Here is a 16,861-nt window from a genome sequence, read left to right as displayed (position 1 = left end):
TCCTGGCTCTGGAGCCCAAACAAAGAGGGACATTGTGGAAAGCAGCACTCCAGATGCTGTGGCCTGGCCACTGGCTTTGGGAAGTGCTGAGATGGACTTGGGTTTGTAGTGAGGACATGAGACTAATATGGACTGGTGTGCAAATGCCTCCTGTGGATGTTCCTTAGTTTTAGGCTTTGCTTTCCTTAACTTGGTTTCCAGTTTTGTACACAAGGACCCATGCTTGGCTGGATGAATGGTTTTGTTTGTGTTTTTAAACCAGACTAGTATTTAAAGTCACTCCAGGGAAATCTTCAAAAGAATCTAATTTTGTTTCTCTGCAAATAGGTAATCCTAGTAAAAACTAGGATGGGAAGTTTGGATAATTTGGAAGTCCATGGAATTGTTTCCCATTGAGCTGCACTGTGGAAGTTGTCAGATAAGCAGCAAGAGACAGGTAGAAATTGGCTTCTTCAACAGACCACTGATGTCTCTGTGACAAAGTAGTGAATAAAAAAACAATGATCTCATAACAGAGCCCACCATACTGCAGGCAAAACTTGAAATTTTGGGAGATCTGTTGTAAATTACAAAATCCTGCCCTACCAAGGAAGGAGCTGGATATAAAAGGCCATCACATAACCATGAGTCAGCCAGAGTGAGTGGATGGGTGACTGATTTAAATGCTTTTTGCTAAATTAAGATGATTCTAAATGAAAAACATTGTTACAAACCATTGGAATCTATCCTGTTGTAGATTAGTTTTACTTAAGCACACATAGCTTTATAAAAAATGCAGTGAGTAATCACTTTTTCTAAAAAGGTTTTATTAACAAGTATCAATAATGCCTTAATCTCATTCCAGTGCTTACTAAGTGTTGTATAAATGCTTAAAGCTCTGTTGATGTCTTAGAGGAGGACAGAAGGTCTTCATCTTCATGTCTGTAGATACTGTGCCAGTATTTGCCATTCTTCCAGGGCTGGGGAAGCAAAGGCTGATGCTGTAGGACTTGCACCTTGTCTCACTCCCCACCATATGGGCATGTACTTTTTTTCCCTCAACAATAGTAGAAAGAAGCATCTGGCCCCTTATTAACTCACTAATCAAATGTGAACAGGAAGCAAAGTCCAGTGTTACCCAAATGAAGAATGGGAGCACAATTAAAACAACCCCACAGATGCTCTGGTTATGTGTCTCTGTTGGATCCCAGCCAGAACAAACTGTCAACTCTGCAGAAAAGTTGCCAAGGCCTCCATGATAAAATCAACACCATAAAAATGTTATAATTAATGATTTCCCTCTAACATCTACGGATGCCTTTAAGTTATTGTCTCAGAGATGTTTTCTGCTGAGTTGGAATGGTGCCTGTTTCCATATTTGATGTTGTCTCTAAGGATCAGCCATCAGCCCACTTGTTTAACCTTGGGCAGTTATAAAGCATGTTCATTTACATGAACCTCACTGAGATTAACAGGCGGGTTCAGGAGCATGGGCCAACACATGCAGAAGCAATTTCCCTGTCAGTTTGAGTGGCAGTATCTTTTCCTGGCTCAGGAAAAGGTTTTTTCCTTACTCACCTCCTGTGAGTAATCCATGACCTGGGGATCCTGGGTTTATCCTGGAGGAGGGACGCACAAGTCTGCAACTGAAGGAAAAGGCAAAGTGCCTATGTGACACCTTCCAGGAGTTTTCAATCTATTGCAGATTCCAAGTGAAAGCTGCAAGTCTGGCTGAGCCATAGGCACTGCCTAAACTTAAGCAGGACATTCTCATTGGTCTGCACTCCTCTCCTCTGGGACGTCTTTGGTGGCTGTCCTGACTCAGGATGCGTTTAGTCTGCTCCAAATGCAGGCTTCTGGCAGTAGGGATGGACTTGCTCCATCTCCATCCTTGGCCTTCTGTGTTCCATTCACCTCCCCTGCATCCCATACAACTTCTGAGAGCCAGATCAGTGCAGTTATCCATGGGAAAACCAGTTATTATTCATAAGTGGTAGATTTTAACATTATTCATTGACTCACAAAGCTGATCCAGCTTATCACACACTTGCATGTTCACTGGACTATAAGGAAGGTGTAGGTGGCAGCAGAAAGAAGTTCACAGAAAACTTTGCTTTGTGAGAATTTCTGAATTTTGAAATATGGAGGTAAACTTCTCAACAATTTCAAGAAGAAAAACTTTTTATGTAGTTAGTTTTCTTATAGAATAAATAGAAACTATTTACTACAAGTAATTAAGTAAAGGGGTTTAAGTTGCAACTTCTGAAATTTTAAAAAGCTCAATGATTAATTCAAGCTGAGCTTCCCCCCTCTTCAGACTATTAATTTGAAAACATTTTTTTCTAGATTTCTTTTACATTTTCTCCTAGTTGGAAATACATTAACTCCTTTCTCTCTCAAAAGTATTTCTGGGATGACAAAGGTGCATGTTGCCTGGTTTGGTTTGCTCAGAGCTGGCCATTTACTTTCACCTGTCATCAAGTTAGGAGCCAAGGGCAAGGATTCCGTCTGTAAAGGCTTTGAATACAAAGGTGTCTGTACTAAAGAATTTTGTTTGTGGCCAGCTTTAGCTAGATGGCATTATCCATAATATCTTTGTGCAGTGGAAGTGGGCATGCAGTGAAGTAGGAAATACTGTGTGGATGGCCTTATGTCAGACCATTAACTTTCATATGTACCAACACTCTGAACACTGCTGGAGACTCCATTAGGAACAGTTCATCTGCATTGTATTGTAAACTGCATTATCTAATTTATGCTGGTACAGTGACTACAGAAGTGGCAGTCAGGGCTGGAAGGTGAATCCTGTGATGGTGAAAGAGCTGGAGGAGGAGTGAATGGATCCTGTGGCCAGTAAGTGCTGGCACAGCTGGCATTAACAGCAGAGATCTGGTTTTTGTGACCATGGGACCCTCTTTGAATGTCAAAGACTGTTGGGAAGGGGTGGGATCCACCCGGCCAAATGAGGCAAAGGCATTTTTGCCAATGTGCTGGCAAAGCTGCTGAGGAGATCTTTAACCTAGGGATGGACAGAGAGAGCTGATGACAGTGACACGAATGAGGGAATAATGGACCAGACTGGTAGGCAGGAGATGCATGACTGGGGTGCTGCCATGGTGGAGAGAGACTCTTTAGAGACAGGAAGGGAAAATGAGGAAGGGGAACTCTCTCCTTGCTTAGGGATGGGAAGGTGTGGAGCTCTGCCCAGGGAGCAGAGAATGGACAGGCTGTGCTGGAGAGCAGCTGATGTTGGGGATGCTGTGTTAGGTGTCAGCTACAGACATATGACTGATGGGAAGAACATCTAGAAGCAACTGTAACTAAAATTACTTGAACTTTTCATTTTTAAAACTCTCTTCACTTCCTTCCAATTTGGGAATGACATTTTTCAAGTCTGAACTCCTCTCAAAAGTATTTTTGGAAGGTCTGAACAAAAAGAGTTTAGCCATCTTTGTTTAAAATGACTGCTAGGCAAGTACTTGGCTATGACATATTTTTGGCAGAGAGCTATTGAACAGCTTTAGGGCCTCACTGGAAATGTCCAAGAGTTTTTAAAATCATCAGATAATTATTATTGGTTATAATAATCCTTAGACACTCTACCTAGCAGTCAGTGACTTAAAGCTCTGGAGGGTCTGCAGACAGCAATGAAAAGCAAGTCCTTAAGGATATGCCAGAGAAATTCTCCAGCAAAAATTCCTTGGTATCTGCATATCCAGGAGTGAGCAGGACATAGCAGTGAAGATGTTACTGGGCTGGCAAAGTGTGGTCAGCTATGGAGATTTAATTGGCTGTGGGTCCACACTGCTGCTAGCATTTGGCACCTGGTGTGAAGGAACTGGAAGGAAGATGGACAGGAACTGCCATCCCCTTGCTACTGGACAGAGGCTGCAGCAATCCCAGCACTGCAGTCTCCAAACTCATTAACCCAAACTCTCAATTTGAGGCTGTGAACGAGAATTATTCAGTGGAGTATTGCACAAATGCAGCTTTAATGTGAAAATTAGAGTGTTTGTTTTGGGGCAGTGGTCCTCACTGCTGACAGTAAAGCCCGGGAGTAGGGAAGTACTTGGCATTTGGGTAGTAAGGTGGACTGCCTAAAAGGAAAGTTTTAAACTTGCCAGGAGATGGGAGTAATTATGTTGCACTTCCTACGCTGGTTTTGATCTTGTTACACAAGCATGAGTGAATGTGAAATTAGATGCTCTCCTTACAGAAACGCTCCAGATTAGTTTCACTTGATACATTTTTGCTTTCATTATTAGAGCTACATTTATCCCAGACCTTTGAAGTTTGAACTACTTCCAATGTCCATGCTCCATGAATTCCCCTATCTCACTGGTGCCTGTAAAGTAACACTGTGCCTCCTGAAGACACAAATGTGGAGGTGCTTTGTATTTGTGGGGAACACGGTGTCCCCTGGAGCTGTTCATCTCAGATCTGTGCTTTCCATGGCTCCTTGTGATCAAAAGCTGTGAAATGCTGCTCCAGAGAAACACTGGTAACGTTGAGGCAAGTGCACTCTCTTCCCTGAAGCTTTTGGATTTAAAAGTTCTTGGACATTTTTCAGTTAACTGTTTATTTCATGGATGGAAATTAATTTGAACTTTTAAAAATCTGACATCATGTGACCTTTCAACTCATACATTGCTGAATTAGAAGAAGAAAAACCTTTATTTATTGCTGCCAAGCTGTTCTTTTTCAGTTGCATTAAAATGAAATATATTTGGGCATAAAAGATGACAGCTCCTTTTCATGGCCTCTTACTGTATTTTTGCTGTGGCTGGTCAGATGCTTTTATCTCAAGCTTTGTTCTTTGCAGTGGGAAAAAAAAACCCAGAGGATTTAAGGGAGTGATAGAGTTTGAAGAGAAAATGAAATTTTCACACAATACTTGGCGCTGCTCAAGAAATGACATTTCATGTTGGCAAAGCTCTGTGCTTGGCTGGAGCTCTTGTTGACAGTGTTGGGCTTTGGGGTTCCTCCTGCAGCTGAGCCAACATGCCACCCTCCTGTGGCACAGGTATTCCTTGGAATAGGAGCAGAGGGTCCTGAGCAGCAGGCTGAACCTGTGGGAGCAGCTCAAGTGGGATTCCCATGCCAGGGCCCATCCCAGATGGAACCAGAGTGTCTGGCATGTGCCTGGGAGGCTGGAGGTACATGAAAAATGGATCAGCTGAAAGAACATCTCTTCATGACAATTGGGAAGGGAAAACATGGAGGACTTGAGTGGGGAAAAGTCCAAGTGTAGCCCACGATAGATAGGAGCAGGAGAACTTTTATTGTGGTCAAGTACAGCTGGCAGTTCAAGAAGAGGATTAGCAGTAAGAACAAAGAACAGTGTTTGATTTAACCATCCTAGCAGCAACTTTTAAACAGGACTAAGAGCAGAAAATAATCCTTGGTCTCGTCCTCTGGCATTGGCGGGAAAATGCCAAGGGAGCCGTCTGGGACAGTGACGTGGGACAGGTTCTGCAGCTGCCCGTGCAGAGCTAGCCAACCTTGTGATCTGCCAGTGCTGGCATTAACTGCTTCAATTTTCCTCTCAAGAACCAGAAATCTTCTTTAATAATACATAATTCTAAAATTGCAGAACTGGAGGTTGGAAGGGCCCATTAAGTGAGAGCCTCCTCTGCCCGCAGGGGGGTTGTTCAGGGGGAACTTTGTGATTGAAAAATAGGGATTCAACCAATTACTCACCTAAATAGTTTCACTTCATCCACCTCTGCCTCTGAGATCTGCAGTCTCATCTTTCTTTGTAAGCAGCATGAATGGATTATCAAGTTTCATTCTCAAATCATCGCAAGGCAGATTTATGCAGAGTCTTTGTATCTCTAAGCGAACTGGGGAATGTGAGTCTCTTGCTACACTGCGGCTGAATATTCCTAGGGAAGGTGTATAAGCAGCCCAAGGCTAATTCCTGTGGGGGGTCTAGCTCACTGCATGCGACCTTCAGCTGGAGTGAGGAGCTGCCCTCAGGCTCGGTGCGAGCCTGCGAGCCGCGCTGAGCCGCGGCGGTGCTGCCCGGCGGTGATGTAATGTGTGTGACCTCCCGCCGGCCGCGCTACTGGAGGCATCGCGTTGACGCGCGGGCGGCTGCGTTTGTGCCTCCATTCGGCGGGGCGGGCGGCGGCGGTCACCGGCCGGGACGCGGGGCCAGGAGGGCCGGGATGCTGCCGCGGGTGTGTCCCGGCCGCAGGTGTGTCCTTCCCTCGGCTCTGTCCGTCCCGCCCGCCCCCCCGGGATGGCCCCGGCCGCGCTGGCGGGCATCGGCCGGCAGGGGGAGCACGCGAGCCGCGCGGGACCCGCGCCGCCCCCGCCCGCACGTGGCGCGCGCCCCGCTGAAAAGCCGCGAGCGGCCCCGCGCCCGCCACTGGCGCCGGCAGCGCCCGCTCCGCTCGGTGCGAGCCGCTGCTCCCCGCTCCTCCCCGCTGCTCCTCCGCCGCCGCCGCCGCCGCCGCCGCCGCCGCCGCCGCCGCCGCCGCCCGGCCCGCTCTGCCCACCGCCATGGTGCGCGGCGTCGGCGCGTCGCATCCTCCCCTGCATCCCGCAGCCCGTGGGCGGCGGGTACCGTGAGAGCCACCGCGCATCCCTGGCGCTGCGGCGAGGACCGGGCGCACGCAGCTGGCGCTGACCTGTTGCAAGAGCGGGCCTGTCCTGAAGATCTTTCGTCTAGGTCTTTTTTTCTATTTTTTTTTTTTTCCCTTCTCGACGGGGGAAGTTTGCTCCCCAGCCTGTGGCCCGGCTTCCTCCACACCCTTTCCTCCTCCTTTTCCTCCTTTTTTCCAGGATCGGCTGCCTGGGGCCAGAAGAGGTCTCCCCCGTTACCCCCGGCCCAGCGCTGGAGCTGGGGGCACCCCGCGGGCTGCGGGCTCGCCCTTTCCCCCGGCGGCGGCCGTGGGGCGGCCCCGGGAGTGCGGGGAGGCTCCGCGAGTGCCCCGGGCTGCCGGGCCGCCACCATGTCCAAAGTGGCGGCGGAAAGTTGCGGAGCAGCGCCGGCCGAAGACTTGTCCAAGGTGTCGGACGAGGAGCTGCTTAAGTGGAGCAAGGAGGAGCTGATCCGCAGCCTCCGCCGCGCCGAGGCCGAGAAGATGAGCGCGATGCTGGACCACAGCAACCTCATCCGCGAGGTGAACCGCCGCCTCCAGCTCCACCTCGGCGAGATCCGCGGTTTGAAGGTAGCGGAGTGGGCAGGGTGGGACCCCTGAAGTTTGTGCGGTGTCTCCTGCCGGGAGCAATCTCGTCAGGTGGATCGTCTGGGAGGAGCCGCTCCCGAAATGAAAAGCCGCATGAAAAGTGGATGAGGACTGGGGTGAATAGCATTTGATCCCGCTTAATAATGAAGTGTCCGGCTAAGGGATGACCAGCTGTTCGGCAGGCTGTGAGGCACAGCTGGTTTATGCTCTGCCCCGCTATTCTTTTGGGTTGATAAAAACGCTGAAGTCTTGTCAGCTTTGTGTTAGACTTCCTTGGTTGTGAGCGAGGTGAAATGTTCCTGCCTGAAGTGCACAGAAATAAGGGTTTCTGTAGCTCACGCTGTTTTCTGTCACTATTTTCAGACAGACTTAGTCTGTCAGGCAGGCTGGTAGGCTGCTGGAGAGAGCTGGTCATTTCCAGGATGCAGTGCAGCCTGTGGCAGGTGATGGGTTTGGGTTCGGGTTTGGGATGGTCAGAACCAATCCCTAATTTATAGTGCAAAAAGACATCTGGTAACACATCTCTGATCAAGCCATTCTTCCTTGTGTGCTCGTGCAGGCTGCAGTCAGGGGCAGACCAAGTCTGTAATGGCTTATCTGCTTTTAATTTCACTCTCTTGGTGCATGAGAAGCTTAGCTCCTAATGCTTCATTCCCACTTCTGAGGACTGGGGAAAAAGTGTGACTGTTTACAGAGCATTAGTTTGCTTGTGGATTATAGACCTAGAAAGTTACCTTAGAGAAGGCAGGACTACAGAACATTTTCTGGCTTATTGCTTTGAGAATTTTCAATAAATTCCTTCAGTGAGGTGAGGTTGGAGGGAAGGAGAGAAGCGACACAGATGCAGTGTGGGCTTTTGAATTATTACAAGAAAGTGCATTTGAAGAGAGTTCTCCACTTGTAGAATGGCTTTAAATGACAGAATTATTGAGAAAGTGTCTTTGATAATAGTGTGGCATAAAACAAATAGCTCATGGGGGAAGACAGTTCCTGCCTCCCAAGTTCCTGTGTTCTGCAAAGTATGTGTGTCCCTTTAGTGGTGTCGGAGGGTAAAAAAGACCCAACCATGGTAGTATTGAGTAAAACTGAAGCTTATATTTTAAATGTAAGTTCAGTTACAACAATAGTATCTTTCTCCCAGTTATGTGCAAAAGTATCTGGATTTCTGCATCTTCCAGATAACTGACCAAACACACTTAAGATGGGTAGGATGGAGTCACAGATTCCTCTCTCAATTCCAAACTCCTTAAGTCTTGTTTGACTTCCTCCTTTTATTCAGATGCCTCAGCTGGAACTTCCAGAAAGAATCTGGGAGAAGGAGGGTTTTTGAGCCCCGTCTTGGTGTCTGGGAACCTCCCTCCTTTTTCCTGTGTGAAATAGCTGCTCCATGAGTAAGAATGACCAGCTGGATGGGTGTCTCTTGCTTCCTGATTGAGGAATTGTGGACTTCCACAACTTTTTTTGATCCCACTGTGGGATCATTTCAAACATCTCTCACTAGCTGAGGTTTATAAGAATCCCTTAAAGTCTCATTGAGATTTTTTTCCATTGTCAAGTACAGTAAAATTCGAAGTTATTTTGAGGCAAAAATCAGATAAACACAGGCATTCATGCACCTAAATTTGATGGAGTTACAAAAGCTTCCTTTTCTTAGGAAACTGTGCTGAAATGGTGTTTCCATAAGACTGAATTTTTAACAACTTTGGCTAATCTCTGGTTGTAATGTCATACATAAGGAATGGATATGTAGATGATGGGAGAAAGATAAATATGGTCGCAAGTCCAAACTAGAAGGATAAAATACTGAAAATGTTTTTATTCTGCTGTTGTAATACTCTGAGCGTTTTTACTTTAGAGCATTTGCTTCAGACTGTTCCTCACTTAGGGGAGGGCACAGAGTCACGTACTTCATTTTGTTAAGGGTGAAAAAATCTATTTAAGCAGATTATTTCGTTTCAGAGTGGTTGAAGCAATCCTGGTCAAGTGATGACTGACAAGGCTTTTTATGTCAATCAGAAACAAAATCCAGCAAACCCCTATCTTTAAAAAAAATTCTAAAATGGTCATATTTATGTGTGGCTATGCTTTAGGGAAAAGGGAGTATAAATGTTAATAATTATTTAAGAGAGCTTACAATTTCTGATGTACCTTGCACTTTTATTTAGCAATAACTCGCAGGTGAATATTTCTCAGAGGAGTGAGATCATCATGAGAGCACTTACAATCCTTGCCCAATTTGGGAACTAAATTGCTCTGATATTTAGCATGAAAATTAATTAAGCACCTGAAACGTTTCTGCTGTATCAGAAGTTAGACATTGGCTCCAAGCTAAGGGCGGTTTTTGCTGGACAGCAGCTTTGTTTGCTCAAAGCATGGGGCTGTTACAACGTGCCAGATCTACACATGGAATTGTTTATGCCTCACTGGAGTGTTTAAACAAGAGTTTGCAGCAGTGCTGTCCACTGGCTTGTGTAGCAGTTTAACATCAATTCCTTTAGACTCCCCTCTGTCATGATAATCTTTCTCTTAAAGGACATCAACCAGAAGCTGCAGGAAGATAACCAGGAGCTGAGGGACCTTTGCTGCTTCCTGGATGACGACCGGCAGAAGGGCAAGAGGGTGTCCCGCGAGTGGCAGAGGCTGGGCAGGTACAGTGCCAGTGTCATGCACAAGGAGGTGGCCTTATACCTGCAGAAGCTGAAAGAGCTGGAAGTGAGGCAAGAAGAAGTGGTTAAGGAGAACCTGGAGCTGAAGGAGTTGTGTGTGTTGCTGGATGAGGAGAAGAGTGGAGGAGCAGGCAGCCGGAGCTCTATTGACAGCCAGATCAGCCTGTGCCAGCTGACTGCCACCAGCGCGTACATCAGAGATGTTGGGGATGGCAGCAGCACCTCCAGCACGGGCAGCACAGACAGCCCAGACCATCACAAACACCACCCAAGCACCAGTCCAGAACACCTACAAAAACCTCGGGGGGAAGGAAGCCCTGAGCATCAGAAACACAGGAGTATCAGCCCAGAGCACCTGCAGAAGCCCAGGAGTTCTGGCAGTCCTGATCATCACCTGAAAGGGCCGAGCCCTGAGCATCACAAAACCATTGTCAAAGTACCTGAACAACAAAAGCACAGCAGCAGCAGTCCAGAAACTATCCCAAAGCATGTTTTGAGTAGTAGTCCTGAACACTTTCAAAAGCAGAGGCCTGGTGGTAGCCCTGAGCATCAAAAGCACAGCGGTGGCAGCCCAGATCACCTTCAAAAGCACACGCCCAGTGGAAGTACAGAGCACCTGCACAAGGTGAGGGGTACAAGCCCGGAGCATCTCAAACAACACTATGGAGGGAGCCCAGAGCACCTCAAACACCTCAGCGGAGGCAGCAGAGAAGGTACCCTCAGGAGACAAGTGACAGATGAGCTGTCCCCTCACCACAGGAGTTTGTACAACGGAATGAATGGTGGGTCAATACTTGGAGCAAAAGCTCACTTTGAAAATTGCTAAGGTAGTTTTGGTGTTATTCCAGCTATTTCTGCAGCAGGAATGATGTTTGATGTGGAATGAAAGGCAATGAGTCTGGTGTTACCATTATTCCGTTAGCAGATGATTTAATTGGAGTACACGTGTTTGTCCGTCCAGCAGGTGTGGGGCAGATTAAAGAAGTAGGGGGAAAGTGCATTTTGAGTGTTGGTGTAGGGTATCAAGGAGAAGCTCTCAGCCCTGACCCTGCTCTGTGGTTGGTAGATGTAAACTGTTTGTCCCTAGGTGGATTTGTGTTTGCATAGGAGAGGAATTGCATTATGTTTCTTGTCCTGCTTAAATCTGAGTCAGCAGAGTGGAGGTGAGTGTCTCCAATTTCATTTCCACCTTCCTAATCTGCTTTGTCTGTAGCTTTAAAGGTTTTAAGATTTCCTGTTTATTGATTGAAGGCTTCTTTTATCCTTATCCATAAACTTTGGAAAAGACCCCAGATGAAGAGTAGGCTCAATAGAAATGAATATGATAGCTCCTTTCAAAGCCTTGAGTTTGCTTATTTTTAATCATAACAAATTAAAAATTTAGGAATATCAAGAAGGGGTTTCTTTGCTGTTTTATTGATGCCTTTTAGAAAGGTTTCCAATAAACATGCCTAGTTTTTAAGTGCAGTATATCCTGACTGATGGAAATAATTTATTTGTCTTAGGAAGAGTCACAATGTAAGTATCTTGCTATTTTGAAAGCTACAAAGTTCAGACATCCTACTCTGCTGTAGAAATAACTCATTTTAGACTTAGCAGAATTCCTATAGCCTGCTGCCTTTTATTTCTTCCATGTGCTTTGGGATGTTCTCATGAAGGCAATTAGTGTCCTAGTTGAAAACCTTTTTTTTTTTTCTTAGACCTTTACACTTAAACTTGAAATCAAACTCTGCAGAAAGTGATGATTTTGCCTTAGCAAATTGTCTTGGATGGAGTTCATGTGTTTCCATTTCATAAGCAGCTGTGAGAAGCTGTGTTGGCATCAGTGGAAGTGACCACTTGTTGGATGTGCTTGTGAGATGGGTGCTGTCCTCAACCTTTGTCACAGCGGTCCAGTTACCATTTGGGATTAACTTGCACAATGCCTTCAGTTAGCCCCTTTCTGCAGGGGCAAATCCACATTGTTTTCAGTGAAATGTTTATTTTTGACAGGGCTGACCAACCCCAATGTGGTAAGTATAGAGACTCCTCTTTTTAAAGACTTGGAAATGATTAATAAGGTGAGTGGGTGACAAATATGTGAAGATGTGTAATACAGAAGTTATTAAAGTTGGTCTTACCCAACTTCCATTAAATGCTGTATTGTTCTCCATTCGGATTTTTGTGTTTACTATTGACCTTCTGTTAGTAGTATGAAGTATGGAACCACGCTTCCCAAAAATTATTTGTTTCTTGCACCCATGATGTTCATCAGTCCACCACAGTTTAAGTAGGAAGGTGATCCAAGGTTTTAAGTATGTATTTTTAAAGCTCACTCATAGGGGAAAGAAGATATGGGTTTTCTGCTACCAGCACTGTAGGCTTTCTGTTTCTTTTTGTGTTTTTTGCCCCAAGTAGCCTTGTTAAGAACCATATTCCTAACAGTGCAGTGAAAGCAGTTGTTACTTTATTCCTGAGTTGACTGGCATCCTTTGTGCAGCATATTTCAGCTGTCAAAAGATTGGACTCAGGCCACAAGGTGCTGGAGAGGGCAGTTGGTGCTCTGGAAGGCTCTTTATTTACTTCAATCAGAGCTTTGCCTGCCCTGTGCTGTATATAATCACTTTTACAGAGAAGTCCTCTTTGGTTTGACAACTTCTCTCACCAGAAAGTTGTCAAACCTCTCTTCTTTCATATTTATATAATTTGATGCAAGCTTGAGGTTTAATTCTGACATCTGTCTGACCTTGATCAAACTTGGTAAGACTCTTGACAGCTCTGCTGTGAAGAGAAGGCTTTAAACCTCAGGGAAGTACTTGGCCTTCACAGCAAGGCTGACTCCTTCTGGGTATTTTGTGTTCTGATTTTGTCAGCTACTGTAAAGTTGTGGGGAACAGTTAATATGGAAGTGGTTGAAGTGCTGGTCATTAAAAATTGTAATTGTTGTGAAAATAACGTGTAAATCTGAATTTGGATGTTATGTATGTACTTGACCCTGCCAGCTGAGAGTAGGCAATAAAAATCCTGATCTTGTTTTAAGGAATGCTGAAATTTTGACAATGGGAGTTAGGAAATGGCCTGGAAACCTGGCCCTGAACTCTGATGAGCAATACAAAAGGACAATATTTGATAGTGATCCCAAAGTGCACGTAGTACATACAGTGTTATATTGCATTGGTGGAATCCAGTTTGTTTTCAAACTTGGAGTATTTCTAGCTGGCAGATATTTGCACACCTGTGTCATGAGTTTGCATAAGTTCTAAACTTACTGTAGTTCTTGTGGACTGTCATGTGAGCAGCAAGAAGTGCTGGTGACCCTAAATGATTAATGGCAGAGACAAACAAGTTTTGATATTTAAAGGAGTAAAATAAAGCATTTTAACTACATAGTCAGAATTTACCCGAGTCAGTACAAGCCTGTCCCACCTTCCTTGGTCTGAACTGGGCTCTGAATCGTGTCTGAGAGGAGAAGTTATTCCTCTGCATGTCAAACCTCATTCCAAAAGTGCTGTACTCTACCTGGAACTGATGTTCCTAATTGGAAGCATGTTTGCAAGCAGCCTGGCTATTCCTGGAGAAATGGGAGCTTCTAGCAGCTCCCATTTGGCTGGATTTGCAATCCTGTCAGCACCTGGTGACCACAGGGAAGCAGTGGATTCCACAGGGTGGTGTTACCTCTCCCAGAGCTGGGGCTGTAGGTAAAGACGTGTAGGATGGATCAGAGAGTTTGCAGGTTCTGACAGAGTGGAGCTGCAGTCAGAGCAGTTGCAGTATAATATTACAATGCCATCAGAAATGTGATGTGCAGCTGGAGCTGCTTTGCAGGATGTGTTTATGCATTAATCATTGGCCTTCATGCATGTTTTAAGCTATGCGGGAAGTTACCTCAGCCTCTCGCTCACAGGCACAGCTGAAGGAATAAAGGATGAGGTGATAACATTTCCTTTCATAATTCTTCTCATCTTCTGTGCTCAAAGGTTTCATCTTGGTATTTTTCTTGTATGACATGTCAGCTTTCATTTATAAGATTTATAAGGCTTTAAAAATACCCTCTACTTCATGGCTCTCCCATATATTTTTCTGAAATGAGTGTCCTTAGCCTTTGGAGTGACAGAAAATAGGATGGGAGAGCTAAATCTGGCCTTGTTCCTGTTAATTGAAAACACATATTTAATTCTAGAGGTTTTAACCAAATAAAACGTGATAACAGTCTTTTGCTGTAATCACACCTAAATGTTCTGGGTAATGAGAACCAGGGGTATTTGTGATAGAAAGATTGCTGAAATTAGATGAGAAAATACCAGCAGTAAAAACATTTTGAGAAGAGAGCATTAATACACCCTAGAAGAATACTTGACAGTTTAGCTCTGACACAGATATCTGGGGTGTAAGTGCCTCTATAAATTGATCTGCTTTCAGCATTTGCAGTCTAAGTGTTGGTTTTTTAATCTAAGTGATATATTTTCAACTTTCTATTTTAAGAAGTCCTTTGTTTTACTCTGAGCTTTGACTTTTGTGTGAAAGGAAGGTATCCAAAGGCTTTCATGTGTGCTTCTTGCTTCCTGCTGAGGTTGTTAATGAAGAGAAGTCAAACTGCTGACTAACACCTCCTGTACTGCTGGAGGTGTGAGGGCTCTTACAGAATAAATGCAGCATCACCTCTCCTTCAGCAAAGGTGTTTTTAGGCTAAACAGAGACTCAGCATAAATTTTGGACACTCTCTTGTAAATGCACTTATGAGAAGGAAAATTAAGTTAGAAAACACTGCACTGAAAAAAAAAAAAGGGAAACTGCAGTGTGACTCCAGAGAGGAAAAACTCCTAACAATGTTACCGAGTTTACTGATACCCTCTCTGTGCAAACAGTTCCCCTTTGCTGGCTGAAGAGTGGGATGATGTCATGTTTCCATGTATGTTTGCTTACATGTTACATTTCTTAAAGTTGAAATGCAAATAATCTGCCTGTCATTAATGGCACTGCACAGCACTCTGTGGGTGATTTGACCTGTCTTGGTGGCACCCAGACTGCACAGCTGGGAGCCTGAGGCAGCATTGCTGACTTTTCAGAGTGTAACCAAAGGCTACAAGGATCAGTGGGATTTTTTTCCTTGACAATATGAAGTGATGTTGTGTTTATTTCAGGTATTCAATTTAGAAGTGTAGAGCTCTGAAGCTTTGTCAATCAGAGTCTTTCAATTGAACTCTGTCGGTTTGATGTCAAACTTGTAAATTGGTTCTAGCTGTTACACACTGTAAGAGAATTGGGGCATGAGTTGTGAATATGGATGTGACTGCAGCACGCTGCATTTATTACCCAACTTGGGTTTTTTTGGGAGTGATTTATCATGTTGAAAATGTGTTTTCTAGTATCAAAACAAAGAACCTACTAGAAACCCATGTTATAGGACTTTTGGGAGAGGTTTACAATTCCATGTCCTTAACTCCACTGACATGACTCCTTTTGATTTCAATGTTTTAATGTGGATCATCCTTCCAGCAAAACTCTGGGTATGTTAATGGCAGAGTGATGCCTCTCCTTGTGGAGAGTGGCCTGGTTTCACAGGCTGTCTGGATGTTCAGCACTGATTCCTGCACAGGTCAGAGGCTGATCCAAGTGGCAGACCGGTGCTGGGGACAGGGTTTGTGCTGGGGTGCTGTGGCACTTCTGGCTGCAGTGGGATGTGCAGGGGGACTCAGCTGCACAGCCCCTCCTGCTGCAAGACTGAGATCACCCCAGCACCTTCTGGGAAGTCACCGCTTCCAAGTTTTATTGTCTTTTCCTTTCTCCCTGAGGCTGCATATCCTGCTACACTGGCGACTCAGTTTTGCAGTGAGGACTTAATGCTAATTCAGCCGTTGTTTGGTGGAAGAGAGAGGCAGAGTAGGGAAGAGAGACATTACCTTTAAGCCATCTCCAGTGTAGCTCGTCTCTCTGGGAGCAAGGTCCCCGTTAGTCGGTGCTGCCAGGGATTTGGGAACTGGTCTCATTGTTCCCACAGCAAAGCCCTGTGCAGTGACTCCCTGCAGCCCCGTGAGCAGTGCCCATCTCTCCCGAGCGGGACGGAGAGGAGGAGCCGTGTGGCCATCTCTCGTGTTTGGAGTGTCCCCGGGAACTTCCCTGACGTCTGACCCCGGGGCTCCAGGAGGGAAGGGCTGCTGATCAGTCACAGCGCCGGTACAAACGAAAACACCCTGCAAGCCAGCTCCTGCTCCCACCCCCGACTGTGGTAGAGGTACACCTGGGATGGAGCTGACATACTAATCTTTCTTCTGTTTTCTTTATTTCGTTGGGCATTTTTGAGAAACAATGTATTTTCTGAGTAGTGAGTGGGAGTTTGTTTTGGAAACAGCAGATAAGTTTATTTCTTATTCATGGTGATTGGGTCAAGGTGTGAGCCACTTGCTTTTGCCTCTGAGAACCTGTCAGGAGTTTGCACGGCTGTTAGTGTTGTCTGCATGAAAAAAGTGGGCACATTTGTGTGTTATTATATTTTTTTTTTTATTTTTTTTTTAGTGCTAGAATGGCAAATCCTCACATAAAAGTCTTCTCTGAGTCCTTGCATAGAGAGAGTACCTTTAACCTGAGCTCAGGGCCTCATGTATCAGTTCTTCACACAGCTTTTGGAGTTATTGTTGAGTTTAGAACAGTAAAATATAGATTTAGAAATATTTGTGATTAAATTGTAAAATTCTCTGAACTATGGCACTTACAATGCAGTCAGTATATTAGAGTAATTTTTGGTAAGCGCTGCTTGTTTAAGACATTCAGCCTTGTAGTGTATATTATGCTTGCCAGTCAGAATGTCCTGTCTCTTCTGTTCACCTATTAATGTTATTTATTTATTTTTAAATTTTATTATGAACTTAACAATGGAGAGCTGTGCAGGGGTTGGAGCTGAATGGGTTAAGAGTTAGGGAAGAGTGTGGCAGGCAGTGTAGTGTGGGGTTCAGATTTTGTACTGCCACACACACAAGGTGCAAGGATGTTGACAGGAGTAAGGGACAGCAAGGCATTCCAAATTACAGGGTATTTAATGAGGTA

General features: G+C 45.2%; 1 protein-coding gene across 6 annotated transcripts in view; it reads left to right on the top strand.

The window, feature by feature from the left end:
* Positions 1–16,861, top strand: part of CCDC85A (coiled-coil domain containing 85A) — a 168,140-nt gene that overhangs the window by 95,295 nt on the left and 55,984 nt on the right. The window contains exons 1-4 of one of the 6 annotated variants that reach the window (XM_068186167.1): positions 340–482; positions 6,769–7,157; positions 9,708–10,623; positions 11,834–11,993. In XM_068186167.1, coding sequence (XP_068042268.1) covers positions 6,939–7,157; positions 9,708–10,623; positions 11,834–11,913 — 1,215 coding nt within the window. In that variant the 5' untranslated portion in view covers positions 340–482; positions 6,769–6,938 and the 3' untranslated portion in view covers positions 11,914–11,993. Of the gene's footprint in view, positions 1–339; positions 483–6,450; positions 7,158–9,707; positions 10,624–11,833; positions 11,994–16,861 lie in introns of those variants that run through there. The other 5 variants (XM_068186163.1, XM_068186168.1, XM_068186164.1 and 2 more) reach the window with 5 other exon arrangements.

Source organism: Anomalospiza imberbis, chromosome 3 (genome assembly GCF_031753505.1).
Source record: "Anomalospiza imberbis isolate Cuckoo-Finch-1a 21T00152 chromosome 3, ASM3175350v1, whole genome shotgun sequence".
Taxonomy (NCBI): domain Eukaryota; kingdom Metazoa; phylum Chordata; class Aves; order Passeriformes; family Viduidae; genus Anomalospiza; species Anomalospiza imberbis.
This window is presented reverse-complemented; position numbering and strand designations above follow the sequence as displayed.